General features: G+C 40.6%; 1 protein-coding gene across 6 annotated transcripts in view; it reads right to left on the minus strand.

Moving 5' to 3' along the window:
- Nucleotides 1-618: 618 nt before the first annotated feature.
- Nucleotides 619-26,891, minus strand: part of BMPR1B (bone morphogenetic protein receptor type 1B) — a 348,243-nt gene continuing 321,970 nt past the window's right edge. For all 6 annotated transcript variants that reach the window (XM_031469174.2, XM_031469194.2, XM_064484728.1 and 3 more), the window contains 7 exons: nucleotides 26,597-26,693; nucleotides 25,358-25,496; nucleotides 19,776-19,968; nucleotides 18,682-18,979; nucleotides 9,261-9,436; nucleotides 5,899-6,029; nucleotides 619-4,422 (listed from right to left, as the gene is read on the minus strand). In XM_031469174.2, the coding sequence (XP_031325034.1) occupies nucleotides 4,297-4,422; nucleotides 5,899-6,029; nucleotides 9,261-9,436; nucleotides 18,682-18,979; nucleotides 19,776-19,968; nucleotides 25,358-25,496; nucleotides 26,597-26,693 (1,160 nt within the window). In that variant the 3' untranslated portion in view covers nucleotides 619-4,296. The remainder of the gene's footprint in view (nucleotides 4,423-5,898; nucleotides 6,030-9,260; nucleotides 9,437-18,681; nucleotides 18,980-19,775; nucleotides 19,969-25,357; nucleotides 25,497-26,596; nucleotides 26,694-26,891) is intronic.

A 26,891-nucleotide genomic window follows, 5' to 3' on the forward strand; every position in this document is an offset into this window, starting at 1 on the left:
CTCCCGCGAATGAATCCAGGCCACAGTCTCCACGCCTGTTTTGGGTCACTGATGAAAAAGTAAAGTCATAAAGCTTCACAAAGTCTGCAGTAACAGCTACTATTCAGTAGTAGTTGAGTGCTCACCTCATGCTTGGCGCATGGATCATTTCACTTCCTCTTCAGAACTGACGCACACAGCAGAGAGAAGTATTGTTCTTATCTGCAAGGGAAGCAAATTGAGTCAAGAGGTCAAAACATGCCCAGTGTCACAGAACCGAGCGGATGAGCACGCCTGGACTCACGTGGCTGCCTGAGGGTCCAGAGGCCACAGCTCAGCCACTGAGCCACGCAGTTAGTGCCCCTGGCGTGGCCACCATCCCTCTGTGATCGCCCACAACGCAATTGTAAACCTTGTCACTCCTGTCAGACCACCGACTTCTCCACCTTTCCTCTCTCCCCACAGACAACTGTGCCTCCGAACCAGACAGAACAGGAGCCCTTGGACCTTCTGTCTTGCTCTCCTGCCACCAAAGGTACAGACTTACCGGCACTGCTCTCCTCAGCTGCCTTTCCCGCCTATTTTTGAAGAGGAAAAAAAGACCCAACTGTAAGATAACAGACTTGTTCTTTCCAAGGCGAGAATGAAACCGTTTTATTGGGGGGAATGTTAGAACAAAGCCATATACAATTTGTAACAAATACAACTGTTTGTTCCCTAGTCCTGAATAATTACAGTATATACAATACAAACTCAGTAAGGCACTGGTTCCCTGAAAGAACACAAGTGAGTCTTCTTTTGAAACAGACAGACAACAAAATCCCTTATATATCCTAACTGTTCTCCGAGAAATGTGGCATTGGTTTTCTGTTTTGTTTTACAAAAGGAATCAAAGCTGCTAAATTAAGCCACTTCTGATGCCACTTCTTTCATTTCCACTGCGATGTGACTAAGTTTTCTAAGGAGATGTAATGACAGAATTATTCAGGTTTAAAAAACTGGACTTCTTTCAGTGCCTTTCCACCTACAAACAAGGAAGAACCAGAACAGACCAAAGCACAGGACACTGACTCGTGATGACTATGCGTGACCCCGGGAACGTGAAAATCGGTCATTACCCAGCACTTGCTCTCGCTGGCTACACAGCAACTGAAATGTGTCAGAGAATCCCCTGCATATACAATCTTAGTACGCTTTCCAAGAAGCTTTGTTTTGAGAACAAAAAGAACGGTCACTAGTGGCTTTTGAGCGGTGCTTTCTAGGAGGTCAAAGGCCTGTCTCCTCACAGTGTTCACAGCACTGTCGCCTGTGATGAACAATCCACACCCTTTTATAAATAAATATTATGTTTCATTTAGTACTTTACCATCCATAATACTTTACTCTCTAATCCACATGGTGGAGTTGTGCCAGACTCCAGACTGAACATAATATTTATATATACATATATATTTATATAATATATACACACATACAAAAACTATAAACCCAAACAAACATCTTAGCATACAAAACTTGTATTAGCTAACAAGTAATATTTTAGGATTCCTTTGCAGGGAAGCGATTAGAAGAAAATCTTAGTCTTTGAAATCATCCTGAAAATAAGCAATCAACTACATTATTTCCAGGTTCCCATGAGTTTACTGAAAGACAAAACAAAAAAATAAAATAAAATTCACTCTGAGCTACCAGAAATTTAAAAATCAAAATGAATTATTTGGAAGTAGGTAGTCTCTTTAAGGACAATTTAATATTCCCTAAGCAAGGTGGATTTTGGTAAGATACAAAGAAAAATCTATTCATAAATAAATTCTTCTCTCATTGAAAGACTATAATAACTAAATGGGCCTTTTTAAGTATCAGGAAATATTTTTAAATGTTCGTAGTGAGTCAGTCGGGTTGGGGATTAGAAAGTGAGCTATCCATTTTTTCTAAAGCAAACAAACAAATTATACAGGAGAAACTTGGATTCTATTTTAATTTCTTAGCCTTCTTCACAGAAATCAACACCTCCCTAAGAAATCTAGTTTACTTTCAAATCATCACTTCCCTACAACATATTCTGATTTGAAGTTATCCATGTATAAGAGCTCACCAAACACAGAACACATTTTTACCTAAGATGTAAGCCCAACATCACTTAAATTTAGGGAAAGTCAAGAAACAAAAACTTAAATGTTTACTTATTTGTTTGTAGATGACCTGATTAGAGGCACTGAAGTTTCTCCCCTGGGCTCAGATGATTAGCACACTTAGCTCTAGCCACATACCCCTCCTCAGCTACCACAAAGAACATGATTTAACACAAGAGAAAGGAACCTTTACACCACTATTCAGGTTATCTTAATATCAGTAAAAGCAGCATTCTGATTACCATTATATTTGGAACCAACTGTTCTTAATCTTTGAAAAAAGAGAAACTTTTTCATATTCAAGGATTAAGAAAATATTCTTTGTTACACAGGGAGATGTGGTTATGAAGCACTGGGAAGTGAATGCTGAATGCAGGACACTGTTTCTTCTGACACTTTTCCAAACCGTAAGCACAGCTCACAGCCAGTCTCTGCCCTTGGATGCTTCCTGGAGGAGCCTGTCACCAGCTGCAGGCCCACTTCAGAAGTGAGGAAGAAGTCCCCACGTTTCATGCAGCTGTCACATTTTCAAAAACTCTCCATCTTTCAGCCACCAAGTGGTGACATGAAAATGTGTTATAAAACACTGCCCTCTGGAGTATTCTGGTAGGTACAATCTTTTTTTTTTTAAGGGGTGAGAGGAGGTACTTCCCAGTTCTTTACTAAACACTACAGAATTTCTATGGAAAAGAAAACCACAGCCAGGAATTAAATGAAGTTGAAAGGGATGTATATACAATTTTAACCTTTATTATGCTAAGGAATACTGGCCCTGTCAATGACATGACTCAACTTTGCTCAAAAGGTCAAACCCCACAGAACTGAACAGGTGAAGAGATGTTTGGCACCAGTGCCACAGAGAAGAAAAAATAATAAATTAAAAAGTGAACTGAACATCATGAGAATAAAATAAACAGCCAGCATTCCTAAGATGTGAAATTATCACAGAAGATGTACATACTCGATCCATACCTACCCTAGGATAGCAGATCGCAGCAGCCATAATATTTTGTGGCCTCCACTAGCATCCCTCTCCTCTCCCAGAGGGTTTATTTATCTATTTTTAAATTAAAATTTAGTTAAATTAACCTCACATATGTTTCCTCTCCTTCCCTTAACTCAGACACGCAGAAGGCAGATGGTAACAAAAAGAAGCCATCTCTATCTGTGCACGGTAAGGTGTGCCAACTTTTCCCTGGTGCTTCTGAGAAGGGCTCATCTGAGTATTTAAGAAACAAGGCATTTGCACCTCCACCCTCAACCCCTACCTTTCTGACACATCTTATAGCACAAGAGCAAATTCTCTTTTTTAAGCACCTTGTCTTCCACAACTGATGGCCATTTTACTTAATATTGATCCTTTCACTTGCATGATCAAAAGCATGCATGGGCCACTTCTCCGCGCATAAAAACAGCTTTGTTTGCGTTTACTGAAAAGGAAGGGATTTTACCGTGAAAGAAAATGCCTAACAGAATCAGAAACACACAGTGGTTCTGAAGAATAGTGTCAACATTTACATCTAATAGAGTCACATAAAACCTTCATTTGTTCTGTGCATCCTCTGACGTTGCAGAAGGTCACCTGCAGGAATCCCAGACTGTGCCCCGCCAGGCGGTGTCCGTACCCAGGTGCGTCCACACGGCCCGGGCCGGGCCGCGGGGGGGGCAGGGGGCTTTCAGGATGAGTCCCACTCGCTGCTCTCCCCCTTCATAGACTGTCTTCTGATTGGTAGAGTGCAACACAAAGTACCCATGGCAACACACAGCTGCATTTACCTTCCAGGAGAGCTTCTGGGAAGAACTTGTGTTGTTATTATTTAAACTGTAATAGTATAAACCTTAAAACATCTACCTTATTTGTTTTATTTTGGCAAAATTAAAGCATCTTTAAAAAAAAAAAAAGGCAATCCCAAAATATAGGGCTTTCTTAGAAAGCAACATGCATCACATCTTAAACAAGTTACCCAAGCAGTTTCTCCCTCCTACAAACAGACACGATGAATCCGTGTTTCTGGGAACTTCTCTCCTTGCAGGCTGCTCCCTGAGAGGTGAGGCCGAGCCTGCTGGGAAGCGGGACGGCATTCAAGGCTTGCACTGTGGCTGCTTCTGGAACATCTCTTGCTCTGCCTACCCACAGAAGAGTGCCTGCTGGCTTCCTCCAGAGATGCTGCTTCTTGCCCTCAGATCAGAGTTTAATGTCCTGGGACTCTGACATTTTGGCAAGTGTTTTCTTAACCCGCAGGGCTGTCAGTCTTGAAGCAGGATTGTGGGCCCAGCACTCGGTCATGAGTTTCCCCATCTGCCTGAGACACTGCAGGACGGCAAAGGAAAACTGGAGTTACACTGGTGAAATCTGTTACCTGCGAGGGTGGCGCTTGCTACTGGCTTTTTAGTTTTGGGTTTCTAAAGTTTGAATATATATTTAAAAGGTACCCATTAAAACCATGCAGACCTAAAATTCCATAAAAATTATTTTCTTATGCAAATTTCAAACGACTAAAACAGATTTTCCCGTCTTCCTTGTGACAGGAGTGAGCAGGTGGCTTTGCTGATTGTGGAAGGGTGTCTCTGAAGTCAGATTAAACAAATACAAAAATACGCAGGGAGTCTGGATTCCTCTGCACACTCCCAGGTTGTTTATAAGACTTGATAAGCTTAAGTCTTTTATCTAATTCCATACTATCCAGACAAACATGGTTATTGCTAAACCGCAGCTGTCGGCCACCATGATAGCACCACGCTGTACCACTGAGCAAGATTAATGGCCCGTGCACAGCCTCACTACCACTTTCTCCTGTGTTCTCCTGTGGTTTCAATTATTGGCCTTCCTGTTGAAAAGCACAATTTCACTTCATTAGAAATCCTCAGTGAAGGGACTCTGAGTAATATTAATGCCCATAACTACCTTCAAAATTATATAACTCCAGCATCTCATAAAGTTTTCTGCCCAGCTCACTGGAAAACATATGTATTATTTAGCATTTCAGTAGCTAGCCACAAAACCAATGAACCAAAGGTTATTTTTAAATTTCTTAACATTGAAGAATTAGCTTATACAGTGCTCTGTCCATTTGTCTGCACTGGCTTTGGTGCATTTCTTCCTGGGGATGCTTCAAACTCTTCCCTGAAGGTTCCACTCCTCCGAGGGCTGCTGGGCTCTGTAGGCCTGGGTGGGTGGAGAAGGGGCAGGAAAGGCAAAGTGGGCCCAGCTCATCTCCTCCTGAGCAGCTCCCCGTTGGACCTGCTTAGGTCTCGCCATGACACACTCAGAGCCAAGCTGAACGTGTGTCTGCTCCCACGGGATCGCATCATCCTCATTAACCAAGGTCCCCAGCACAGTCAGGCATCTCAACGAGGTCAACCTGTACCACCTCTGTGTACAGGAAACCCTATCCTTCAGGTGCCTATCTTTCCCCTCGTTGCAGAGAGAACGCTATATGTGAGTTTGCCACGGAGAACAGTCACGATGCTTTACAAACACACACGCAGAAAAATGATGGTCTTTATACAAGTATCAGGACATCGCCAACAAATGAAATAATGTTACCGGGTAGGCAGGCTCTATGTGGACCCAGTCAATGTAGTCTGGAAGTGGCAAAGTCAAACAGGAGAAAGGAACAGATAACTGAACACTCAGCACTCAGCATCATATATATTATCCCCGTGAGGCACCGTTACCACCCCTGTCATGGCAAAGAAGAATTCCTGTAACGAATGTTTGGAATTTTGGAAAAAGGAGAAAAGTCTGTTCTGACATCGGTTGCAGCCACACCGTGACCAGCCTCACCTCATCACTGCTCCAGCGGTTGGGGAAGGAGGGACGCAGCTTCTTGATACACACGATCTCTCTCATGTCCTCGTAAGAGGGGTCGCTGGGCACCAGATCATGATAGGGAAGCTGATACTCCTCCACGATCCCTGAAAATACGGTTTTATCACTGTTATTATTTTCTGGGAAGAGGAAGTAAAAGTCTAACAAACTGTTCTCAAAGGAAAGTTCTATCAGTACCAAAGAGAGTTCAGGCTGAAAAAAAAAACAAACAGCAAAATTAAAAAAAAAAAAAACCCACCTTGATAAAATGTGTCTAAATGACACAGTCTAATTTAAAAAAGTGAACGGAAGCATAATGAAACATTATTATGTCTTCAAGCCTTTTTTCTAATTTCCAGAAGCTAAGTAAACAAGCATCTCAAATTTATTTCCGGTTTTATAGAGGCTCTTATACTGTACGCCAAATTTTAAAAAATCTATATTATATCTCAGTGCAAATTTGGCAGACACACCCCAAACTCACACTGCACAATATGTAACTATTTCTATTACTGCAGTAAGAGATTATGATCTCATAATAAATCGGCAGGATATCCTACTTGAATGAAATGTCAGATTTACATTTTTTCTGTTTAATCACGTGAATGTATTTTTGCACATTAAAAATTTGGAAAACTATACACACCTAAAAATATCAACCATGATTTTTAGGTGCAAGGACTGTCTGATTTTTATTTTCTTCTTTAAATTTTCTACATTTATCTAAACTTCCTACAAGGAAAACATTACTATTAGGAAAAAATAGGTACTATTGAAAGAAGAGTGAAGAAATACAAAAGAACGTCATCTTTAGGGAAATACTACTTACCACGCTAAATTCTGTCTCATTTCATTTTCCTAATACCTAATTTCTACCTTTTCCTCTTGTCCTTTAAAAAAGCAGCTACCTGTGTCTTTCCGACCTTATTTGAGCAACCCCTCACAATAATTATAAGCAGCTCTGAACAATCTTTCCAGAGAACCCTTACTCCTTATCTTAAATCATCCTTTATAGAAATTTCATCACTTGTTATCTGAACAAGATGATACTAACAGGTTGGCAGGTTGCACACTGCATCATTAAATTCACTGGGGGCTTACTTTAAAAAAAAATCTGAATCTTGTATTATGTCCTTTCTTGTAAATTCAAACCCATATATAATCTAAAGAATCAGAAGGTTCAAAAGTTTTCTTAGATCATTTCAAGTCACCATTTACTCTGCTGAGATCCCAGAGTCTAATTATATCTATTACTTATGGTAATATTTCCTTCCATTGTGTGTCATCCCTAAATAAGACAATAAGAGCACAAGGTCTAAGGGATGGGGGATGCTTACTGCACGCCCATTCTTCCTCCCTTTCTAATTCTCGAGACAGTGGCTCTGGAAACATCTTTGGGACAAAGATGACATCAATCTAATTTATCTCACATTTTCCTCAGTGCCTAATATTGGCGCCACTACCTGGCTGGACCTGCACAGATTCATTTGTTGAGAGGCTACTATCTACCAGGCATGGAGGCAGGTATGTTATATAACTTGTTAAATTTTCATAAACAATGCTGTATGAGGCAGCATTATTAACCACACTATACCGATGAGGAAAGATGCTTTTGAAGGATTAAGTAACCCGCCCAAGGCCATGCAGTTGGTACGAGGTAGAGCTTGGGCTCTGACAAATACCTGCCAACCTCATACAGAGATAAGGGAGACCTCTCCAGTCTCCACAGGCCAGGACAGCCCTAGCAAAGCAATTAATACCCCGCTGTTTACCTAAGACTGGCTTATGTTTTAAGCAGATAATCATTTCTCCTTTATTCTAACCCACAGGCTTTCAAATACAGGTTTATCGTAGCCCGACTCACTTTGGATGCTCAGGAAAACATAATTAGAAAAGCAGTCTTGTGCTCTGCCGCCCCCTTACTTCTAGAAACCTGTCTTAGTAAGTGTAAGCAAACAGCTCAAAAACAGGCCTATCTATTCTTACCACAGCATGAAGGCGTAATTATGATGGGAGATTTATAAAATACCGGGTTAGGAAAACGTTCCTACATTAAATTTCCTTTTGGAAATTTAGAGGGAACGTGTTCTACTTTAAATTGCTTGTAAGGGGCACAGAATTCCCAGGACAGTCAGAAGGCACCACATCACCGAAGATGATCTTTCTACAAAAGCGGGAGTGCCCGCTGGTTTACTGTTTCTCTTCCATATTTAAATATGAATCTAAGTTGTAAGTTAAGGTTCTACCAACCAAAATGAAAATTCAAAATAGCTATTTGTACTGTATATGGATTGAGTGCTATTTATTAGCCAGGTGGTTTTCATTCTTTGTACAATCACTGAAACCTCACAACAACCATCTGAGGTAGACACAGTGACTCACCTCTTCTGAAAATAAGAAAACTGAAACAAAAGTTTAGTAACTTGTCAAAGGTTCACAAATAATAAATGGCAGGTCCCAGAGGTAACCCCTGGACTGGTTAAGCGCACGCACTTCAGCTCAAGTTTTCACGAAAGTGAGGAACTAGCCAACATGGGAAAGACAGCAGCGCCAAGGTCTCCTCAGGAGCACAAGGAGGCGGAGAGGCATAAACAGGGTCCCTGTGCTGGAGAGCCAACGACTCAGCTCCTCACCTAAAATGCTGAAATCTACTCAAAGACAGATTACGCAGCAGTAAACAAAATACTACCAGCGGTAATAACACCTCTGAATGTTTAAGGATGTCTTCTTAGTCTTCCTAGGGGACCCCTATGTTTTGTAGAAAAGTTATCATGAACAATAATAACATTCTTATCGGTTTAATTTCCTTTTGATACAAACTGATATCTTCAAACTGCGGTATAAGGAAGTATTATGGAAAGTGAAGAAGCAGGGGGATTAAACCATGGGCGTCCCATGTCACATGTATGTCCCTCCCTTCATCTGTGCAGAGGCAGACACGGGGAAAGGACACTGATGGCAGGGGATGAGGGGGGAGTAGGTTGGTGAGAAGAGGCTGGAAGGGGTGGAAAGGGGTTTGACTTGACGGAGCAACTGCTGGAGGAAGAGCTGAAGAGGAAAGCAAGATGACACCTACAGTGGAAGGGAGTGACATCTGAAAGGGCACGAGGACGCTGACAGCGTGTCTAGGAAAGATTTGTCAGGAGGAGGAGGGGAAGGAGGCAGTCAAAGGTCCTTCTACGATGTTAAATATCATTTCCTGGGAGGATTGAGACCACGTCATCAGAAATAAAGGGGAAAATAAAATAGAATTTGATTTTGTGAACCATGGGAAAGCTCTGATTTCTGACCAGAAAGAGAGGGTGTATGGGGGCTGCCACAGGATCACCGGTACTCACCTCCGGACACACATCTCCTAGCCACCTCCCAGAGGATGAGGCCGAAGCTGTACATGTCGGCCATGATGTAGGACTGGAAGTGATTTCTGTTCAAGCTCTCGTCCAGCACTTCCGGAGGCATGTAGCGCTTGGTGCCGACCCGAGTGTTGGGCGGGATGTCAACCTCATTGGTATCGCTAAGGAAAGAAGAGAGCAAAGCCCGGTCAGCGCTGAAGGGGTCCAGCCCGGGACGGCTGCGGCGGCGCCCGGCCCGGGGGAAAGGCTGCCCCCGGGAAGTAACATTTCCTTGAAAAGTATTTCCTGCCCGAAGTTAAACATTCACAGGTAGAAAATCCAATGAGGATGACACAGTCAGAATGAAGCTGCAGCATACAGGGCTGCCTTGCCACTGGAGCAAATATAAGCCAAATTATTGCTAAATGTCTATTAAATATCTTAAAAGTACCATGATCCCCTTCATACTTCAAAAGCCTTGCTCTCAACCATGTGCCACGTGCACGTGCCTGTTTGGTTTGTTTGAGATGGTATTTCTTAAGCCAATGGTTGTGAGGCTTTTCTATCTACAAACAAGTAAACAGAGATGGGAGGGGAGGACCTACAAAGATTTTCAAATGTTCTACTTTGATAAGCAGGGACCTACAGAAAAGCTTTATATTATCACTATTATTTCATAAACCAAATAACATGTATTTTTAATAAAAAAAAGAAATAATTCCTTTCCAATATAATATCTTCAGCTTTAGGAAAATTTCACACGATCCATTTATTATTATTTCCCTTGGATGGGGAGAAAATTCATGATGGAAGGACACCAATCTGCAGACCAGCAGGTGGAAACCACTGCCTCAGGGCAGCGAGCTGGAGCCAGAGCTACGGACCTGTGATTCAAAGCTGTTGAACTACGGCTGCTTGAGAGGCTGACGATGAAATGAGAGGAAAGTGTAAAATTGCTACTAGCACAGTCCTGAGCACATAACACAAGTGCAACCAGTCCTGAACCTCAACAAAAACTGGTGGAACTAAGGAGCAGTAAGCCCCCGTTTTGATGGATAAAGAAACTATAAAACAGAAAAGGTACAAAACCTCATGATTAAACTGAAGTTCGTGTAAAACCTCAGATAAATCTTCTCTCCTGAATCCCAAGAAAGAGTTTTTTTCTTTTTCTTTTCATCATACGCCACTCTCAAGCATTTACATATTCGTTTTTCTCAACATGGAAAACAGCTGCATGTATCAGCTACCACGTTTATCACACTGTGTCACAGACAGCAGCAAACTTGGCAAAACACTAGTGGCTTTCGGAGAAAAAACCTTTGGATCTGATCTCACTGCCTCAATCTCTGTCTTCTAGGACATAAAATATCTAGTGTCATTTGGGAAAACGCAAAGGGTGGTAGATGTCCCTCTGTACACTGCAGAACTGAGTACATTTACTAAAACTTACAAAGCTTCATTTTTACAGCCATTTAAAATTCACTTGCAGCTAAAACCCTTAACCTAAAGCAATTGCATCAGACGTGTCACCGGGATGCTCATTAGGCCCCTCCGGATTTTCTAAAAGCAACAACTCTGAAAAGCCTGTTTTCCTAAGATAAAAGTTATAGTGGCAATTTTTTTTAAATGAAAAAGGCTGAAGAGCTGGTACTCCCTACCATCCGTAAGTGTAGGTTTCAGTGTTCAGGGCTCTTTTCTAAGGCTAGCACAAGAGTTTAAATGAATCTCAGAATTTACCAGCATGATGCAATAGAATAAGTCACTCATGTACCTAAATAGTACATCGCTTAAGGAAGGAACATGAGCTGAGAAGTTAATGATAACTTGGAAAAATACCAGATTTAAAAGATGCCACAAAAGCTCCAGCTTCAATTCTAATTTCTCTCCTCCTCTTCTACCCACTGACATCGCTCATGTGAACACACAGTCAGTAATTCATTAATGTGTTATGTGCATGTGTTATTGATCACCTTGAAACACCAGAGGAAGGCAGTGGTGGGCTTGGGTAGAGAATTCTGGGTTCATGCAGAGAAACCACCATGGGGTCTTGCAGATGGAAAGAAGATGGTAAAGGGCCTAAAATATACTCCAGAACATGGACCAGGAACTCAGAACAGTCTTAGTATGGGCCCCACAGAGTGTATTCAAGCCAAAGATATACTCTGATCACAGCTGATAAAGACGTTAGGCAGTTCCTTTCTATTCTTATACACTTAGCTCCTTAACGTCTTATTTGGATTTGGGAGGTCAGGGAGGGCTAATGGAATTTGTGACATGGAGACATCTATTGGCAAAGTAAAAGGTAATTGTTACCTGATGATAACAGAATTAAGATTTGTGATGGCCAGACCATGTCTGGTTCACCTCTAAACTCTCATTCCCTCAAACACTGAAAAAACACACAATCAAAGATTTTGCTCGTCCATCAAATCCTCTGAAACCAGTTCCTTACACAGGCCATGCATGCTCGGCACCTGGTCCCTCCTTCACCTTCCTCTCCCCATCCTAGGGGTTTCCCAATACTCCGTGAATAAACGTCTCCTCTGGGAGCATTTGAATAAATATCCTCCCTGAGAAGAATTTGAATAAATGTTCTCCCTTGTAGTATCTCAGTAAACATCCATATTCCAACCTAAGACTATAAACTCCTCCGAGCCCCGAACAACTGTCCTAATCATTTGCTATATCCCCAAAGAGCAGAGGCCCCTTCCATCTCCATTCACAGTGGGCCTTGCACATGGGAGATAAAGAATATCCTTTACATGAAAGAGGGGAAAGGTTTTTTTTTTACAGTAAACATTACTATGGATGATTTAAAGAGAAATGTAAAAATGTCCATTATATGTAGACCCTAAAATGAGACATAACAGGTATCTAGGAGAATAAATCGAATTTTGTTAGGCAAATTAATTTTGTAACAGATGACTATTAGCCTAATGACAAATGCCTTTAACATAATATTTAAACAATAAACCTACTAATTATAAGTAATTCCTATCTGATATTATAAAATACCCGATCCTCCAAGACACTCAGCTCTGCCTCTCCCTCCCTCGGGAGGGCTTCTCTGCTTGAAAGTAATTAAACGGCAATCCTCTTCCAGGTCTTCGGTCACATCATCTTACCTGTTCCCAAATAAGGGCAGAGGAAAGCTGAACATGCATTAACTTTCAAAGTCAAAAAGAGAAATCACAGTGATTTAACACTGGGGCCGCGAGAATACAGGAAGAAAAAGGGACTGGAAGTGCAGTCTGATGGTGCAGAGCTGGTGAGAACAGGTGTGAGGTAACTGCATGAAAGGGCCAAGGAGGAAGGAGGAGGCAGAGAAGGTCAAGGTGCCTTCAGCTCCCCCTCCCCGCCTTCCTCTTCCACAGAGACTGGACCTGGAGAGCTGAGGTTTCCGCACCAGGGGGCACAGTTGGAGGAAAGAACTCCAGATCCGCAAAATAATCCTGCACACTGTGTGGCCACACACATACATACATGTGAAAATTATAAAATCATATATGGCAAAGATAAATACCAACTTCAGGGTACTGGTTACCTCTGGGAGGGATCAAGGTGAATAAAAAATAAGGGAAGATGTTCTGGTAGCATGAATTTTATAACTAAATTTCATGCAATACCCTACAACACACCCCCGTAAGATGTCTTCAACCTTGAGCCAACAGTTTGAGGAAGAAAAGAAGCAGTAGCTACTTCATGTAGAGAAGGGGCAGCACATATCAGAGGTGCAGGCTGGTGTGGCAAAGAGAAAAGGAGCCTCTTAGGATCCACAGATACACTGTGAATGACACTGAATTCCCTACTGGACTAGGGAGGACAGGGATGACAGAGTCTAATTTTACTTGAACCTCAAAAAGCAAGGTGCCTCAGCTGGGGTTCCATAAAGAGGCATGAAAAACTGACTTTTGTCACTTGGGTGACATCAGGAGAATAAAGAAAGCGCCAGCGTGATGAAGGAGGAGGTCTGCCCTGACGACAAACGGCCTCCTATAAGAATGCACACTTAGAGTGGCTTCTCGCGCCTGGGGGACCACGAAGAAAGGGCGAGTTCTCACAACTGCTCCAGGCGCGGGAGGGGAGCAAAGCTGCCTGTGATATTGAGAGAGAAGACAGAGAGGCGGCCGTACTAAGGAGAGGATGGAGAAGCAACGGGCTCTACTGGGAGATGCTATTTATCACTGACATTGTTTAGAACTTGGGCGCAGAGTGATAATTTAATCAGTTTTCTTGTCTAAGACAGTGCAGCCCCCCTACTGCCTGTCCCCAGGTCCAGTGCTAGTGTCTATAGGGGCGTGTGCGTCGCAGGTGTTCGTGTAACTGAGGGAAAGAATCAAAGAGCTCCTGTGGGTGCAGAAAGGCTGAAAGGGAAAAAAAAAAGAGAGAAAGGCTGAAAGGGGGGCCTCCCGCCAGGACCCTGAGGGGCCCACGAATGACCTGAGCCCCTGCGGGACTCGGTTGGGGCAGCATGGGCCTTGCACTCTGGTCTATTGTGCACTGGAAAAGGGGTAGGCAGATTTGTATTTTGGTGACAGGGAATAAAGGGGAATCTTTAAAAATATAGTACCTAAATTAACTTTACTTTATATTAATTATTTTCATGTTAATTAAGCTTCCTAATTATAAATCGATAGCGAGAATTCTCACAAGAGTGTTACGTGAGGGAAGAAGCCAATGGTTGGCTCAGCGCAGCGCACAATCCCAGGGCACCAGCTACTGAAGAGGGAGTTTCACAGAATCAGATGCACAGCCAGCTCAGGAACTGGGCTGGCCATCAACCAGGTGGCTCGACCTCACCGAGCCTCTGGGCACATGTAGGTGGTCTTCTGCTGGACGTTGCTGATGCTTTAAACAGAGAGCAGAGGAGGGGAGAAGCGAGATAAAAAGGTAACAGAGAAAGAAGAGAAGCAAACATTGTACAGTTTTAATAATATAAAAAGCTTTTTTAAAAAAGAAAAAAAAAAGAACTGAACTTTAAAGGACAAGAAGGGCCGGGGCAAAAGACTTGTGAGCGAGGCCATTGGTTTGCTTGTGGCTTACAACCATGTCTGAAATTAGCTACACGTGAAATATACCCGAGAACACTGAATCACCTCTTAGAAAGACGACAGTGACCTTGCAAAGCATGAAAGATGCTCACAAGCCCTCTGAGGAAGGGGCTGTGCACATCCTCTGTTTCCTGTGGCATCTTGCAAACACCCGTGGAACCGATTTGCTGAATTGAGCTCTGCCCAGTCAGGTGTTAGCCAATGAGGAAGAGTTTTCTGCAGCACTTTTCAACAGAGTTATTTGTTCCTATGATTAAGTCCCAAGAAATCTCAGGGTTTCTTAACATTAAAACTCTTCAACAGCAGGTGGATATGGCTGCAGAAGCTCTGCCTGGGAGTGCTGACTCTGCCACCAATCATCTTGGTCTGTGACTCTGGCCAGTCACTGAACCATGTCACTTTTTAAGAAAACCACTAAGTAAACAAACCAGGAGCAGTGCTAAAATTAATGACATCAAAATACTCTGAGAACATTCAGTACCCTCTGGGGCAGGCCATTCTGTCTCCTTTGCATTTGGACGATTCCACAGTCATCAGTCGGGAGATCTGTTACTACCTAGTCTTCACTGTAGGTTTTCTATTTAAAATTTAATACCTGGGAGGCCCTAAGCCAGGATTTATTTCTCCCCTAAGAAAATATATTATTCTGACACTTAAGTACCAGAGGGGCTGCTTGATCCTCTAGAGTGAAGACTGAAAAGTTCTGTAAGTTTCTCAAGGGATTTCATGTGTCATTGTTTTCTCTTCCCAAGAGAGACGTGTTGTTTTCTCTTCCCAAGAGAGATCTGGGGTGACGGTAATGTCTGCCACAGCATCACCGTATTAAATCTCTATTGGGCAGGAAATGCACCAGCACTTATATCATTTTTAAGAGAGTGCATGAAGAAACCAATACAGGATAAAAAAGTTAAATGATCAGGAAATCTCTAACACACAGTCCATTCTCTCTGTGCCTCTCAACTTCCCTGAGAGCCCCCCCTAGAAATGACTTAAAAGCCTCAGGGAACACTTACCACATCAAGACCAAGGTAAAGATTAAGTTCTCACAAGAAGTTCACATATGAAGTCTGAGAACTCAACACTGGGTTAGCTTTAACCCCACTTGTAATAAAATGCTGTAAATACCTGTGTGCACACATGTACCGCACCCCTCCTCCAAACAGGAAAGTCAGGAAAAGAGTGAAAACCAAAGAAACATATATAGCAAAGTTTAAAAGTGAGTTTCAAAAATTGAGACCACAGTTCCCTTGAAACATACAAAATAAAAATGTAAAAAGGACTTTAAATTATCAAATGCAACCTCCATTTAACGTAGAGGAAATGGAGGCCCAGAATGATAGAGCGGTCCCAAAGCTGCTCTTAGCCGTAAGAGGTCTGGGCGTCCAACAGCCATTGCATTTGTACACATGATACAGTGTTTTCATATCCTTCCTCTCTTGATGAACTAGTCAATATATGCCAAATAAATCTCTGAATTATCCCTTAAAGTACTTCCTTCCACTTCCTAAATCAGTGTCTGCATGAAATTTGAGAGTTCATTCATTTCATTCCCCTTACATTAAGCAGAACTAAGTTTCAGAAATAGATACTCACTTTCCTTGTCTGTTTTAAGGTCTATAAAGATGATGAGCTCTTACTTTGATATTGCCAACATTCACTGACTGAAAACAATGTCAGAACACCTATAATGGGTAACTCACTACGTTATGTCAAATGGGAAACACGTTAATCAACTTGGCATGGATGCTGCTCTCAAGATGCCCAATGACTAGCAGGGCAAGACGAGGCATGTACTAAAATAATTATAATATCAGGCAGACTGGGGCCAGGAATTTACCACGGGCGTAGAGTAGATGCTGTCATTATTCCTAGCTGGGGGATGAGTGAAGTGACTTAAAGGCAACTCTGAGATTGGATTACAGTCCATGGAGAAGCAAGGACATTCCAAGCCAGACGCTGTCCAATCAAAAGCAAGGCAGCGGCAAACATGGAGCACACATGGGGAAAACACAAGTAGTTCAGTCTCGTAAAAGAAAGCTCACAAGTTGGAGAGTTTGTGGGATATAAAACTAGAAAAGTGGATTTAATCCAGGGTGTGTTTAGATCTCTGAAGCTAAGAAAAAATACCTTTTTCCTTCACCCTATAATCCACGTGAACTCATTCATTCATCCTTTACGCAAAATTCTGAAGCAGCCCCTAAATAACAGGCACTAAGGAAAGGCCCTAGGAATGTAAACCTGGAAAAAAACAACATGGTCTTTACCTCCATGGAACTTAGTCTCCATTGGGAATGACAGATAAGCAGTCAATGATTACCATAAAACAGCATGAGAGGTGTCATGAGAGCACACCAGGGTCACACGGAAAGGTGTAAGGAAACTCAGCGACATTCAGGCGTGCCAGGGAGTAATAGTAAGTATCCCAAAGGAAGAAACTGTGAAGATAAGGAGTAGTTATCGAAATAGAGGAGGGGATGTTGGGTATTCAGACAGAGATAAAAGCATGTTAAAAATACCTGAAAGTGTGAGACAGTATAAAGTGTTCAGAACAGACACTACATTTTAACCCAAAGCCATAGGAAATTATGAAATTACTACGATGTTCATAATTATGCTCCAAGAAAATAAATCTGGCAGCAGCATGTAGAAAAAAATTGGAAGGAGGAAAGACAAAGAGGAAATAACTACAAAATGCTTGACTCCAGAATCTAGAAAAATGGTAGGGAGGACCCCAACTGGCCCAGTTCAAGTGGGAATATCATGGAGATAGAATTCATTCAACTGAGCAAATCAGAAACTTAGGGAACCAGGGAAATTCCAGGCACCACACATTTTAGAAAGGATTAATCAAAGCTGGGAGCTAGGGAGGAAAAGCATAAGCAGCAGGAAACCTAGACGTAGGATAACATTTAAGAAACAGACAGAGAGCAGAACCCATAGAGACAAAGGAGGAGGACCTGGAATAAAGGCACATCACGGACACAGGAGGCAGAAAGGCGCGGGCACCGCGGCGGGTGGGACGACAGTAAGAAAGGCTTCTGGTGACAAAGATCAATGTGTCCTGCAGTAAAGGAGCTTCAGGAGAGAATGAGTGGAAGCCAATTACAAGATACTATGAATTACTGGGCTGTGAAAGCAGATCACTCTTTTGGAACTCTCGAGAAATTTAACAGGGAAGTAAGGAGACAGGCTGGTAATCTGAGAAGCATCATAGCAAAGTTTTTCACAGTAGAGGAGACTTGTAGGTTGTGGGTCAGAAAAAAGAATTCAGAAGAGAGAGAGATAGGATTTAATAATCTTTATACTGGCAGGAGGTTCACATTTCTAACTTAAATCCATAGTCCAAATCATTTTTCTCCAGCTTTGTTTTTAAAGGCTGAGAACTTGCATCCGCCACCCTCTAAATGCTGAAGACCTTCATATATTTGGGACCTTTCATTGTATCACACCTCAGTCTTCACTCCTGGGTGAAAACACCAATCCAACAGTCCTTTCTTGTGAGTTTTACTCTTCATCATGGCTTTTCCTTTGGGCCCTTCTCCATATTCTACGGAGCCTTCTTTGGAAAAAATCCAAAAGAGGGTCCAACAATTTAATCAAAGCTAAGCCTGAATTGAGTTTTTAAAAAGGTAGGTATCTGAGGATCCCTCTACACCTGCAGTTTGCAAACTCATTTTGTTTTCAAAGCAGAAGCATTGCTTCTAATTAAATCATCTGCAAGATAAAAGGAGCTGCTATGAATAGAATGAGGGTAAGCAAAACAGAGCTCCAACCATGGGGCGTTCCTCCTCCCCATTCTGTAGAAGCTATCAACTTACCTCCAAAGGGCCCCCAGGGGTCTGAAAACCACTGTTTTATATCCTGTGCTGGTTTATGGGTCCAGGTATCACATTCACTGTTCAAGCTACAGTAATAATAGTGCTGATTACAAGCTGTATATTGCTTGTTAGTTTCTAACATTTCTCAGAGAATACCTATGCAAGTTATCTTTCTTATGTCATATAAAAATAGCCTTTATCTCTACATAATTTTTAGCTTTTTCCTAAAACCTTTTACTACTTAGAAACATTATGCACAATTCTGACCACACAATCCCAGACATTAGCTACCTCTTTTCTAAACAGCTTCACGGCAGCTGCACACTTAATGTGAACATTGTCTTGAAGCCAGGTCACTGATGAGCTTAGAAACAACAGGACTGACCCACTTCATTTGTTGCAAAGAAAATATTTCTTTTTCCCTCCATAGAAAAGTTGAAATGAATAAAATTCCTCCTCCGTTAAAGATCCTAGAAGCACTGAGCTACAAAATGTATCATGTACAGAAAGTGATAGAAAAGAACCATAAAAAGTATATTTGTTCACCCTGATACTAACCTAATAAATTTAACAGCCAGGCCCAGGTCAGCTATACAACAAGTTCCATTTTTCTTCACCAGGATGTTCTTACTTTTCAGATCTCGATGGGCAATTGCTGGTTTGCCTTGAGTACTAAAGATTTCAGTGTGTAAGTGACACAGGCCACTGACAGAAGAATATGCCAACTTCAGCATCGACTTAGTATCCAGGGTGGTGGACTTCAGGTAATCATAGAGGGAGCCATTTTCATGATAGTCTGTGATTAGGTACAACTGGGTCCAGGACCCCGTCCCTTTGATATCTGCAGCAATGAACCCTAAAAGGAAAAGAGACAAAAAGATTAGGAGCTATGTGCTTTCTGAATATCATCAGGGTAATTCGTATTTTCAACCATCATTCTTTGCCATGGGTGTCTTCGTTTTGGCATTCCATTCAGTTTTCTGACTGTGGCTATGACAGTATTGAATTACTAATACCAATCAGAGACAATCAAAATAGCAAGGGTAGAGAAACTCTAAGAGTTTGTGTCTGAAAACACAAGGATCCCTTTCTAATCAGTAGCTCCTACTTAAATTATTTCTCAGTTAACAGTAAATAGTTCATGGTATTACAGTTACACACGAGACACTGTTTACAAAATAGGCACATACTCCAAGACTGGCTTACACTCTCTCCCCTTGAACAATCCACCTAGGTCATCTCTAACATGAGAAAATAAAAAGGACACCAATTCTCAATATAAACTCTGGATATAATCAACCCCGCAGATAAATCCCCTGTAACTTTTCACATTTAGACAAAAAAACGTGCTCCTTCAAATCCCTAAGAAACCCTAAGAAATTCTGGTATTACGCTTGCATTTCCTGTCCCTGAAGAAAACAAGTATTTGAGCATGTTCCATTTCCAGCCCACCGTTCATTCACAGTGGTGCCTTAGTCATTCCCCCTGTGAGGTCTCCCATTAGAAGCTTACGACATTCTTGGGCTCGTGCCAAGATGACAATGTCTGTGTATTTCATCACTGGTCTAGACAGATGAGTTAATATGCAGATGTTAACAGAAAAAGAGAGGAAAGCTAGGAAACCCCGAACACTGCTATAGACTTTTACTCACCCAAAATGTTTTCATGCCTCATCAGCACTGTCTGATATATTTCTGTCTCTCGGAACCAGCTGGCTTCCTCTGTGGTGAAGAACACTTTCACAGCTACCTTTTCGCCACGCCACTTCCCCATCCAGACTTCCCCATAGCGACCTTTTCCAATCTGTTTCACCATATGAATCTGCTTAGCTATCGTCCTCTGGACCTGTTAAATCCCAAAACACACTGTTGGTGTATTCACAGCACTACAGATTTGTTTAATCTTTTTTTTTTTTTCCCCTCCAGAGAAGAAACAGTTATTGCATGTAAAGTATATTTAGCCAGTTAGTTCTTCTTTATATAGACAAGTTATTTGTATTTACTTATTAATTTATGCTGTCCTCTTCTAATGTATTTGAGATTGACTGTGGATTTTAATTATTCGAAATATTGCTTCCAAATTATTAAATATTTCATTCTACCTGTTATTATTTTCAGAGAAAAATACCTGAATGGTTGACAGTAATTGGCAGAATATCCTTCCTTTCCACCTCTCTAGTGGGATACTAGGTACTCACTCTGAAGAGAATCAAGCCACTATGTGCTTCAATAAAATACAACAAAACACGAGTGGAATGCATTGTTGGGCACACAAAGAAATAAAGGAAATTTCCAAACAGGGAGGGGCGGAGGGAGGGAGGAAAAGAGGAGGGATAGAGAAGCACTTAGTACATACCAAAGCCAGGCTGCTGTCTGGGCAAAGACTAACACCAGCACTGAGATCCCGAATATGAACTCTGTCACTTCTTTACAATTAGAGAAACCGAACCCTGGGCTTCAGCATTAAGCTGGGACCACTGAATGGTACTAAATTTGCCCTGGGTTGGTAGCACAACATCACCATGGCTCCCAGCAGAAACAAACAGAAATCCTCTCTTGAGGAAATCATTTGCAGAACTTTTCACTTCCACCACTATGGTGAGAAACTAGACACTTCGAAGGAGCTCTTGCCACCAGACAACTTGATCATGGAAAAAGATGAGAAACAAAAGCCTGTAATGCACTGTTGGGCTCACAAGGAAAGAAAGGAAATCCCCAAGGGGGGAGGGAGAGAAGGAAAGGAGAAAGAAGACCCCACAGAGTAAACTCCTTAAAACAAAAGGAAACAGCCACTACAAATGAGAGTCAAGAGAAAGACCCCAAGGAGATTTAACCCCTTCAGGTTACAGACACTGGAATTTTCAGATACAGAACGCCAAGAATGTTACATGAAATACATGAAGAAATAGAAGACAGAATGAAATATTAGCAAGCAGTAGGAAATTATTGAAAATTATACTTTGAGGTGGGAGAGTTAATTATCACAAGCAAACCTGTAAAATGGAGAGGTAAAACAGCCTATGAGAGCTGGGGAGAAAGATGAGCTCTGAAGAGCTGGACAGCGCAGCAGGGACAAAGAGAAAGAAAACATGAGAGTGAGGGCATAGAGGTTCAATGACTCTTTATACATGATCTTCACTCTACTCGTGCTTACATTAAATTTTTTGAGAACTCCATGACTGAAAGGCCTAGGTATGGGCGACCATTTACACAATTTGGTAGACATACATAAAGAATCTAACATAGGACTCTCATAAGATCTGGTCAAAAAACTGGGATGTACTCTTCTCAGAGACATGCTTTGCATCAAGTAAACCCAAAGTTGTTTTTTTTGTGTGTTTGCGCTTTTAAGGACCATGTAATTACACTGAGCTGGGGGCTCTCAGGTAATCCAGAATAATCTCATTCTAAAGGCAGGTGATTAGCAACCTTAGTCCCCCTTTGCCACGTAAAATAACAGATTCCAGGGGTTAGGATACAGACGTGCTGGGGGCTGGGGTTCAGCCTACCGCAGCTGTCTACCAACTGGGATGGGTTCTGTTTTTGCATAATGGATGATTTTATCAATTCAAGAGGTAATGCTATCCATTGCCAGAGCCATTAACAGCACTAATATCAGACTGAAAGCTTTTTGGGACAAGATAAAAGTTTCCTTTTCCTCTCAAAGAAGGACTGAAAAATAAAAGCATCGCTGACATGCCATTTAAGCCGCTCAGCCTGAAGGAAATGAGGGACCAAGTATATGTGTGGAGCAGCCTTTCCCCCTTTAAAAGGCAGAGGGCTTTATGAGGAAACATTCAGTACATTTCCATCCTGAGTGAGCGGCCAGATCACCAAGAGCACCAAGCAGCCGAGAGCCAAATCCACAAGGAGTTACATGACTGACTTGAGAGAAGACTTCCTACATTTGTTAAAGAAATACTATTAATTTACAGATATTACAAAACATTGCTTATGTAAATCTATGGGACACTTCCTAACAAAGTTTTACATCCACTTCTTTTCTAATGATAACATACCTAATTAATGAAAGTACTGATGGAATTGGCAATGCTCATAATAGGAACAACTTATCTCAAAGACAGAAAGTCTCACTAAATTACATTCAGAAATTTAAAATATATTTATATTTTGTGATTTATAACAATATTTATGAACTGGAAAATATAACTTGAAAAATGTTTTATCTATGTTATTTGAGTTTTTGTTTGATTTAGTTAATGTTTCACATCTTTCTGTACCTAAACTTTCACTCTCTATTACAGTCTTAGATATTTATTTTGAAAGTTAGATTGCAAAAATAAAATATAATCACTATAATTGTGATTCCAAAAAGAGAATTATTTCATGTAAGATGGGTACATCTAGCTGTAGAAGGATTATAAAGAGCTGTCACTATATCAGAAATGTCCTCTCATCTAGTGATCAGATTATCAGATAATCTCTAATGGTTAAGTCCACGTACATGATGGACACTAGAAACCATACAGTTGTAAGTAATACTCTGTACTCTCTACATGTCACTGAATTAGCAATACAAAAATATACTGTTAAATACTCTGGTTAGTAAGGCTGTGTGAATAATACACATTGGAAAGATTCTTTACAAAAGATTTCTCAACCAAAAAGTGTGATGTTCAATTAGACAATTTACTTCACCTTTTGTTCCTTTACAAGGTCAGATAAATAGGGTATAAATAAATAATAATAGTGTTACTATTTACTGAATACATACTACATATTAAATATGCCAGCATATTTATATACATACACAGTAGGAAAACGCATACCATCTTAATTCTTACAACCATCCTATGATGTTCCTTCCTTAAAGGATTTATATATAAAGTCACTTGGCAAATAGTACATCCAAGTTTATATTCCAGGCATGAATTTTCCCTTTACATTAATGAAATAACGAATCAGTATTAAGGTGAGATACTCACATGATAATACGCAGAAAGGCTACTGTACATTTCTACATTGTTTATCTTAAAATCCAAATCTTAAAACAAGATCTTAAATCTGTAATACTGAGACTGTTCCTTTACTAAACTGAGTTTTACAGGCTCCTTCTTCCCATCTTGCCATTATCAAATGCAGTTCTTTGTTTTATTTAACATTTGGTTCACAAACATTAAGTGCACAGACTCTAGAGATCGGCTGGGTTTGAGTCCTGGCTCATCCGCCTGTGAGCTAGTTGACCAGCTGGGTGCACACCCCGGACGCAAATACAGGGATGTGTGTCTACTGCTACCTCACGGGTGCTATGAAGATGAAATGAGCTCATCCTATAAAGGCCGATGTCTGGCTGCTCTTAACTGTTATAGAGTTAACAACTAATTTTTTTTTTGTATCTAAATTACAGAAAGAAGACTGTATTTTCACAGACATTAAAAGTTGGAGTTGAAATTTTTTAAAAACAAATTACTGAGCAGCCTGTTTAATCACTCAGGTACGCCACTGAGGATGCGAAGTGGAAAAATGCAGTCTCCACCCCTGAAGAGATGGAAGTCCACCTAAGATTCAGGTACACTAACACCAATGACAGTGCTATCCTCAACCACTGTACTGGTACCACAGCGGACTGTCAGGACAGAAGAGAAACAGACTGGCTCAGTCTGGGCTAATTTGTCACAGAGATAAAACATGGGTTAGGCCTTGAGTGATAGTCAGAGGAACTCTCCAGAAAGATACGACACTTGCAAAGACGTGGATTTTAAAACCATGTTGTATTTTCAAAACAATTACTCAAGGCTGATGCTACGGCTCAAGAAGCAGGTGGGGAAGAGGTTGGGAGGAGAGGCTGCTGTGCTCACCAAGCCAGGAAGGACCCGTAAACACTAGGACACTAGAACGTGTTATCCAGGGAGGGAGACAGTAAGGTTTTAGAAAGAGAATGCCACAGGAATGAGAAAGATGGGCTAGAAGGAAGAAAATAAGTAGCTTTCAATTCCAAGAGCATAAATATCTGATGCATTAATACTAAAGGGGATTTTAATATTGGTACTTAAAAAAAAGTATAATAAAACAAATTTTTAAATTTAAGAATGGTATTTGCTATATATTCATTAAATTCTAAGAATGAAAAATCAACCAATTTGATAAGAACTTTGACATTAAAAAAAAACTTACATCCTAAGTGGCATCGGTTTGGTCAGAATGATTGCTTCCCAAGTGGGTTTCTGTCTGGTCTGTTACCTCCAGGGGAGATATTAGTCAAAGAGCACAGAGTTTCAGTTATGCAAAATGACTAAGTCCTAGAGACCTGCTGTACAGCACGGTGCCCACAGTTAACAGCAGTGGACTGTATTCTTAAAAATTTGCTACATTAGACCTTATGTTGTGTTATCATAAAATAATAATAATGAATGAATGGGGCAGGTGGAAACTTTGGGAGGTGGTGAATATATTTATAGCCTAGACTGTGGTGATGGCTTCACAGATGTATACTTATTTTCAAACTCTTCAACTTACATATATTAAATCTATACAGCTTTTTGTGTGTCAAAAAAAGAGTAATCAATTCTTGGCTTGAGATTTTTTTTAAGTTATTTTTAGCACTAAATAAAAAGTCACCAAAAAAGTCAAGTAAACAAGATATCCAAAGTCAGAACCAGACAATAAAGATTAGGAAAAACAATCTTAAGAGTTTATAAAGGAAAATATTTCTCACTAAAATTGTTATTTCCATTCCGAGTCCCAACAACCTTTTTGCATGGTCCATAAAGAAACCAAATGCTTTTCTCATTAAAGCAAGTGCCTTGGATTCGATATATATTTTCTTCAAAGTTGGCAGTGTTGACCATCAGAAAATTAAAACTCTCCTGAATGGAAAAGCCAGGACTTCACCCTGAAACATAAACCCTCCAGCTGAAACGCAGCCTTCTTCCCTTGGAGAAGCGCTCAGATCCCAGTTGGTTGTGATGCTACTTTTGCCTTCAAAAGCCAGGCCAAAGTGCAGTAACGCTATCCTTACTGAAAACAGAGGGAAGATGGTCCCATGTTGAATATTTTCTAACCTGCTCTTTATCAGAATGTCCGACGGTCTGGATTGTAACCTTACACTCACATTAAAGAACAATCACCTCACCCTCAATATGTCAAAATGTTATCAGGAAACCCTGTATCTGAGATCTGATGTCTCACTGACTGCAGGGAGCCTTCTCTTTGTCCATCGCCCTATCCGTTTCAGTAAAATGAAACCAGGCAGTTATTGACATTTCCTCTCGTACCAGCAGAGGGAGGCCTGATCCGCTTCCCGAGCTCTGAGACTGCTCAATTAAGTCTCTCAGGGATTCACCAGGAGGAATGTACGTTTCGTCCTGTTCTAACCCAATGCTGTACCGAGGTCTGGTTTCTTGTCTTTTATACCTGCAGAAGCACAGAGGAAGGCAGTTTGAGACTCTGGATTCCAACAACAGGAGCAAAACATGGCAGATAAAACAGTAACCACAGCAGGTTTTATCTCTGCACATAAATACAAGATTAAATGCTCAGTATTTATTACTCTTAGTTATGATTTCCAAAACACAAAATCATAATTATTTTTCTAACCTACTTTTAAAGTAAACTACATGTTTTCACTCAGTCACAACCATCTAAATTTTTCTTCTGTATTTCTTTCAACTGCATATATCCAAGCAGCCTACGTTCCATAAGTGTTTCTACATAGTTCCAAGAATCAGTTCCTAAAGTCTTTTTCTATAAGGTAATTATTTAATATCAGGTAATTCCTATAAGGTAATTAATTAAAGATGCAAATTTTTGGTTTACAAAAGACATTACAACAAATTTTTTCATCTAAGGTAATGTATATAAAGCGATAATACAGATAAATGAAATCAATTGAAACTTTAAAAGCTTTTGTCAATAATTATGTCTTTCACTAGAAATGATGTTATTTGAATCAACTCCCATTTGCACAACAGTAACTTAAATGAGGACTGCAAAAGGCAAATGATGAGAATGTAAAGGTCCCTGCCATTTCACAAACTAGAAAATGGGTTCTTAGGTGACTGAAAATAATTTGTAATGACTATACTCTAATTTACTAACTGAACTTATTCTATTTTAATAATTAATCTATAAATTATCTTTAAAATATTTCAATGTTAAAGAGAAACTGTTAGTTCATGAAATAAGGAATTACTAAAACCATTCTAAGTTCAACATGGTCATTTCTCTGCTTTGAATCAAACCTCAGTAGCAACTAGTTGCTGAATTCCCTAATGACCGTAAATTCTCTAGAGATGAATTTTTTTCTGGGTGGTTTTGATATTTGAAACAGAAATGAGATAGGTTTAATAGCTTCCTTAGGACAAATATTTATCACTAGTAACCTGATATTATCCGTGAACTTTAAGATCTAATTAGGGCAAGGAAAGCTGTGGTAAAAAAAATGTCAACAGGTAGAAGAGTATGAGGAAGATAATATAAATTCAAAATCCTACACCTACATATTAGAAACTTACCTGAAGTAACAGAATAAAATGATAAGGACCAAGAGCAAACTACAGACAGTCACAGATATAAGTAAGGCCTTGTGGTGTATAGGTCCATCAACAAAATCTGAAATTAGAAAGAAAAGAGAGCCATGATACAGAGACTATTTTCACTTAAAAATAAGGAAGCAGTTCTTTCCTAAAAGTGCTTGCTAAGCTCCATATGCATGATGTGAAAGGTCCTTTTAATCTGCTAATTGATGAAAAAAATACATATATATGCTCTTAAAATTAAGTAAGCTTGACTACCATGAATCATTGCTCG

This window comes from Camelus dromedarius, chromosome 1 (genome assembly GCF_036321535.1).
Source record: "Camelus dromedarius isolate mCamDro1 chromosome 1, mCamDro1.pat, whole genome shotgun sequence".
NCBI classification, from domain to species: domain Eukaryota; kingdom Metazoa; phylum Chordata; class Mammalia; order Artiodactyla; family Camelidae; genus Camelus; species Camelus dromedarius.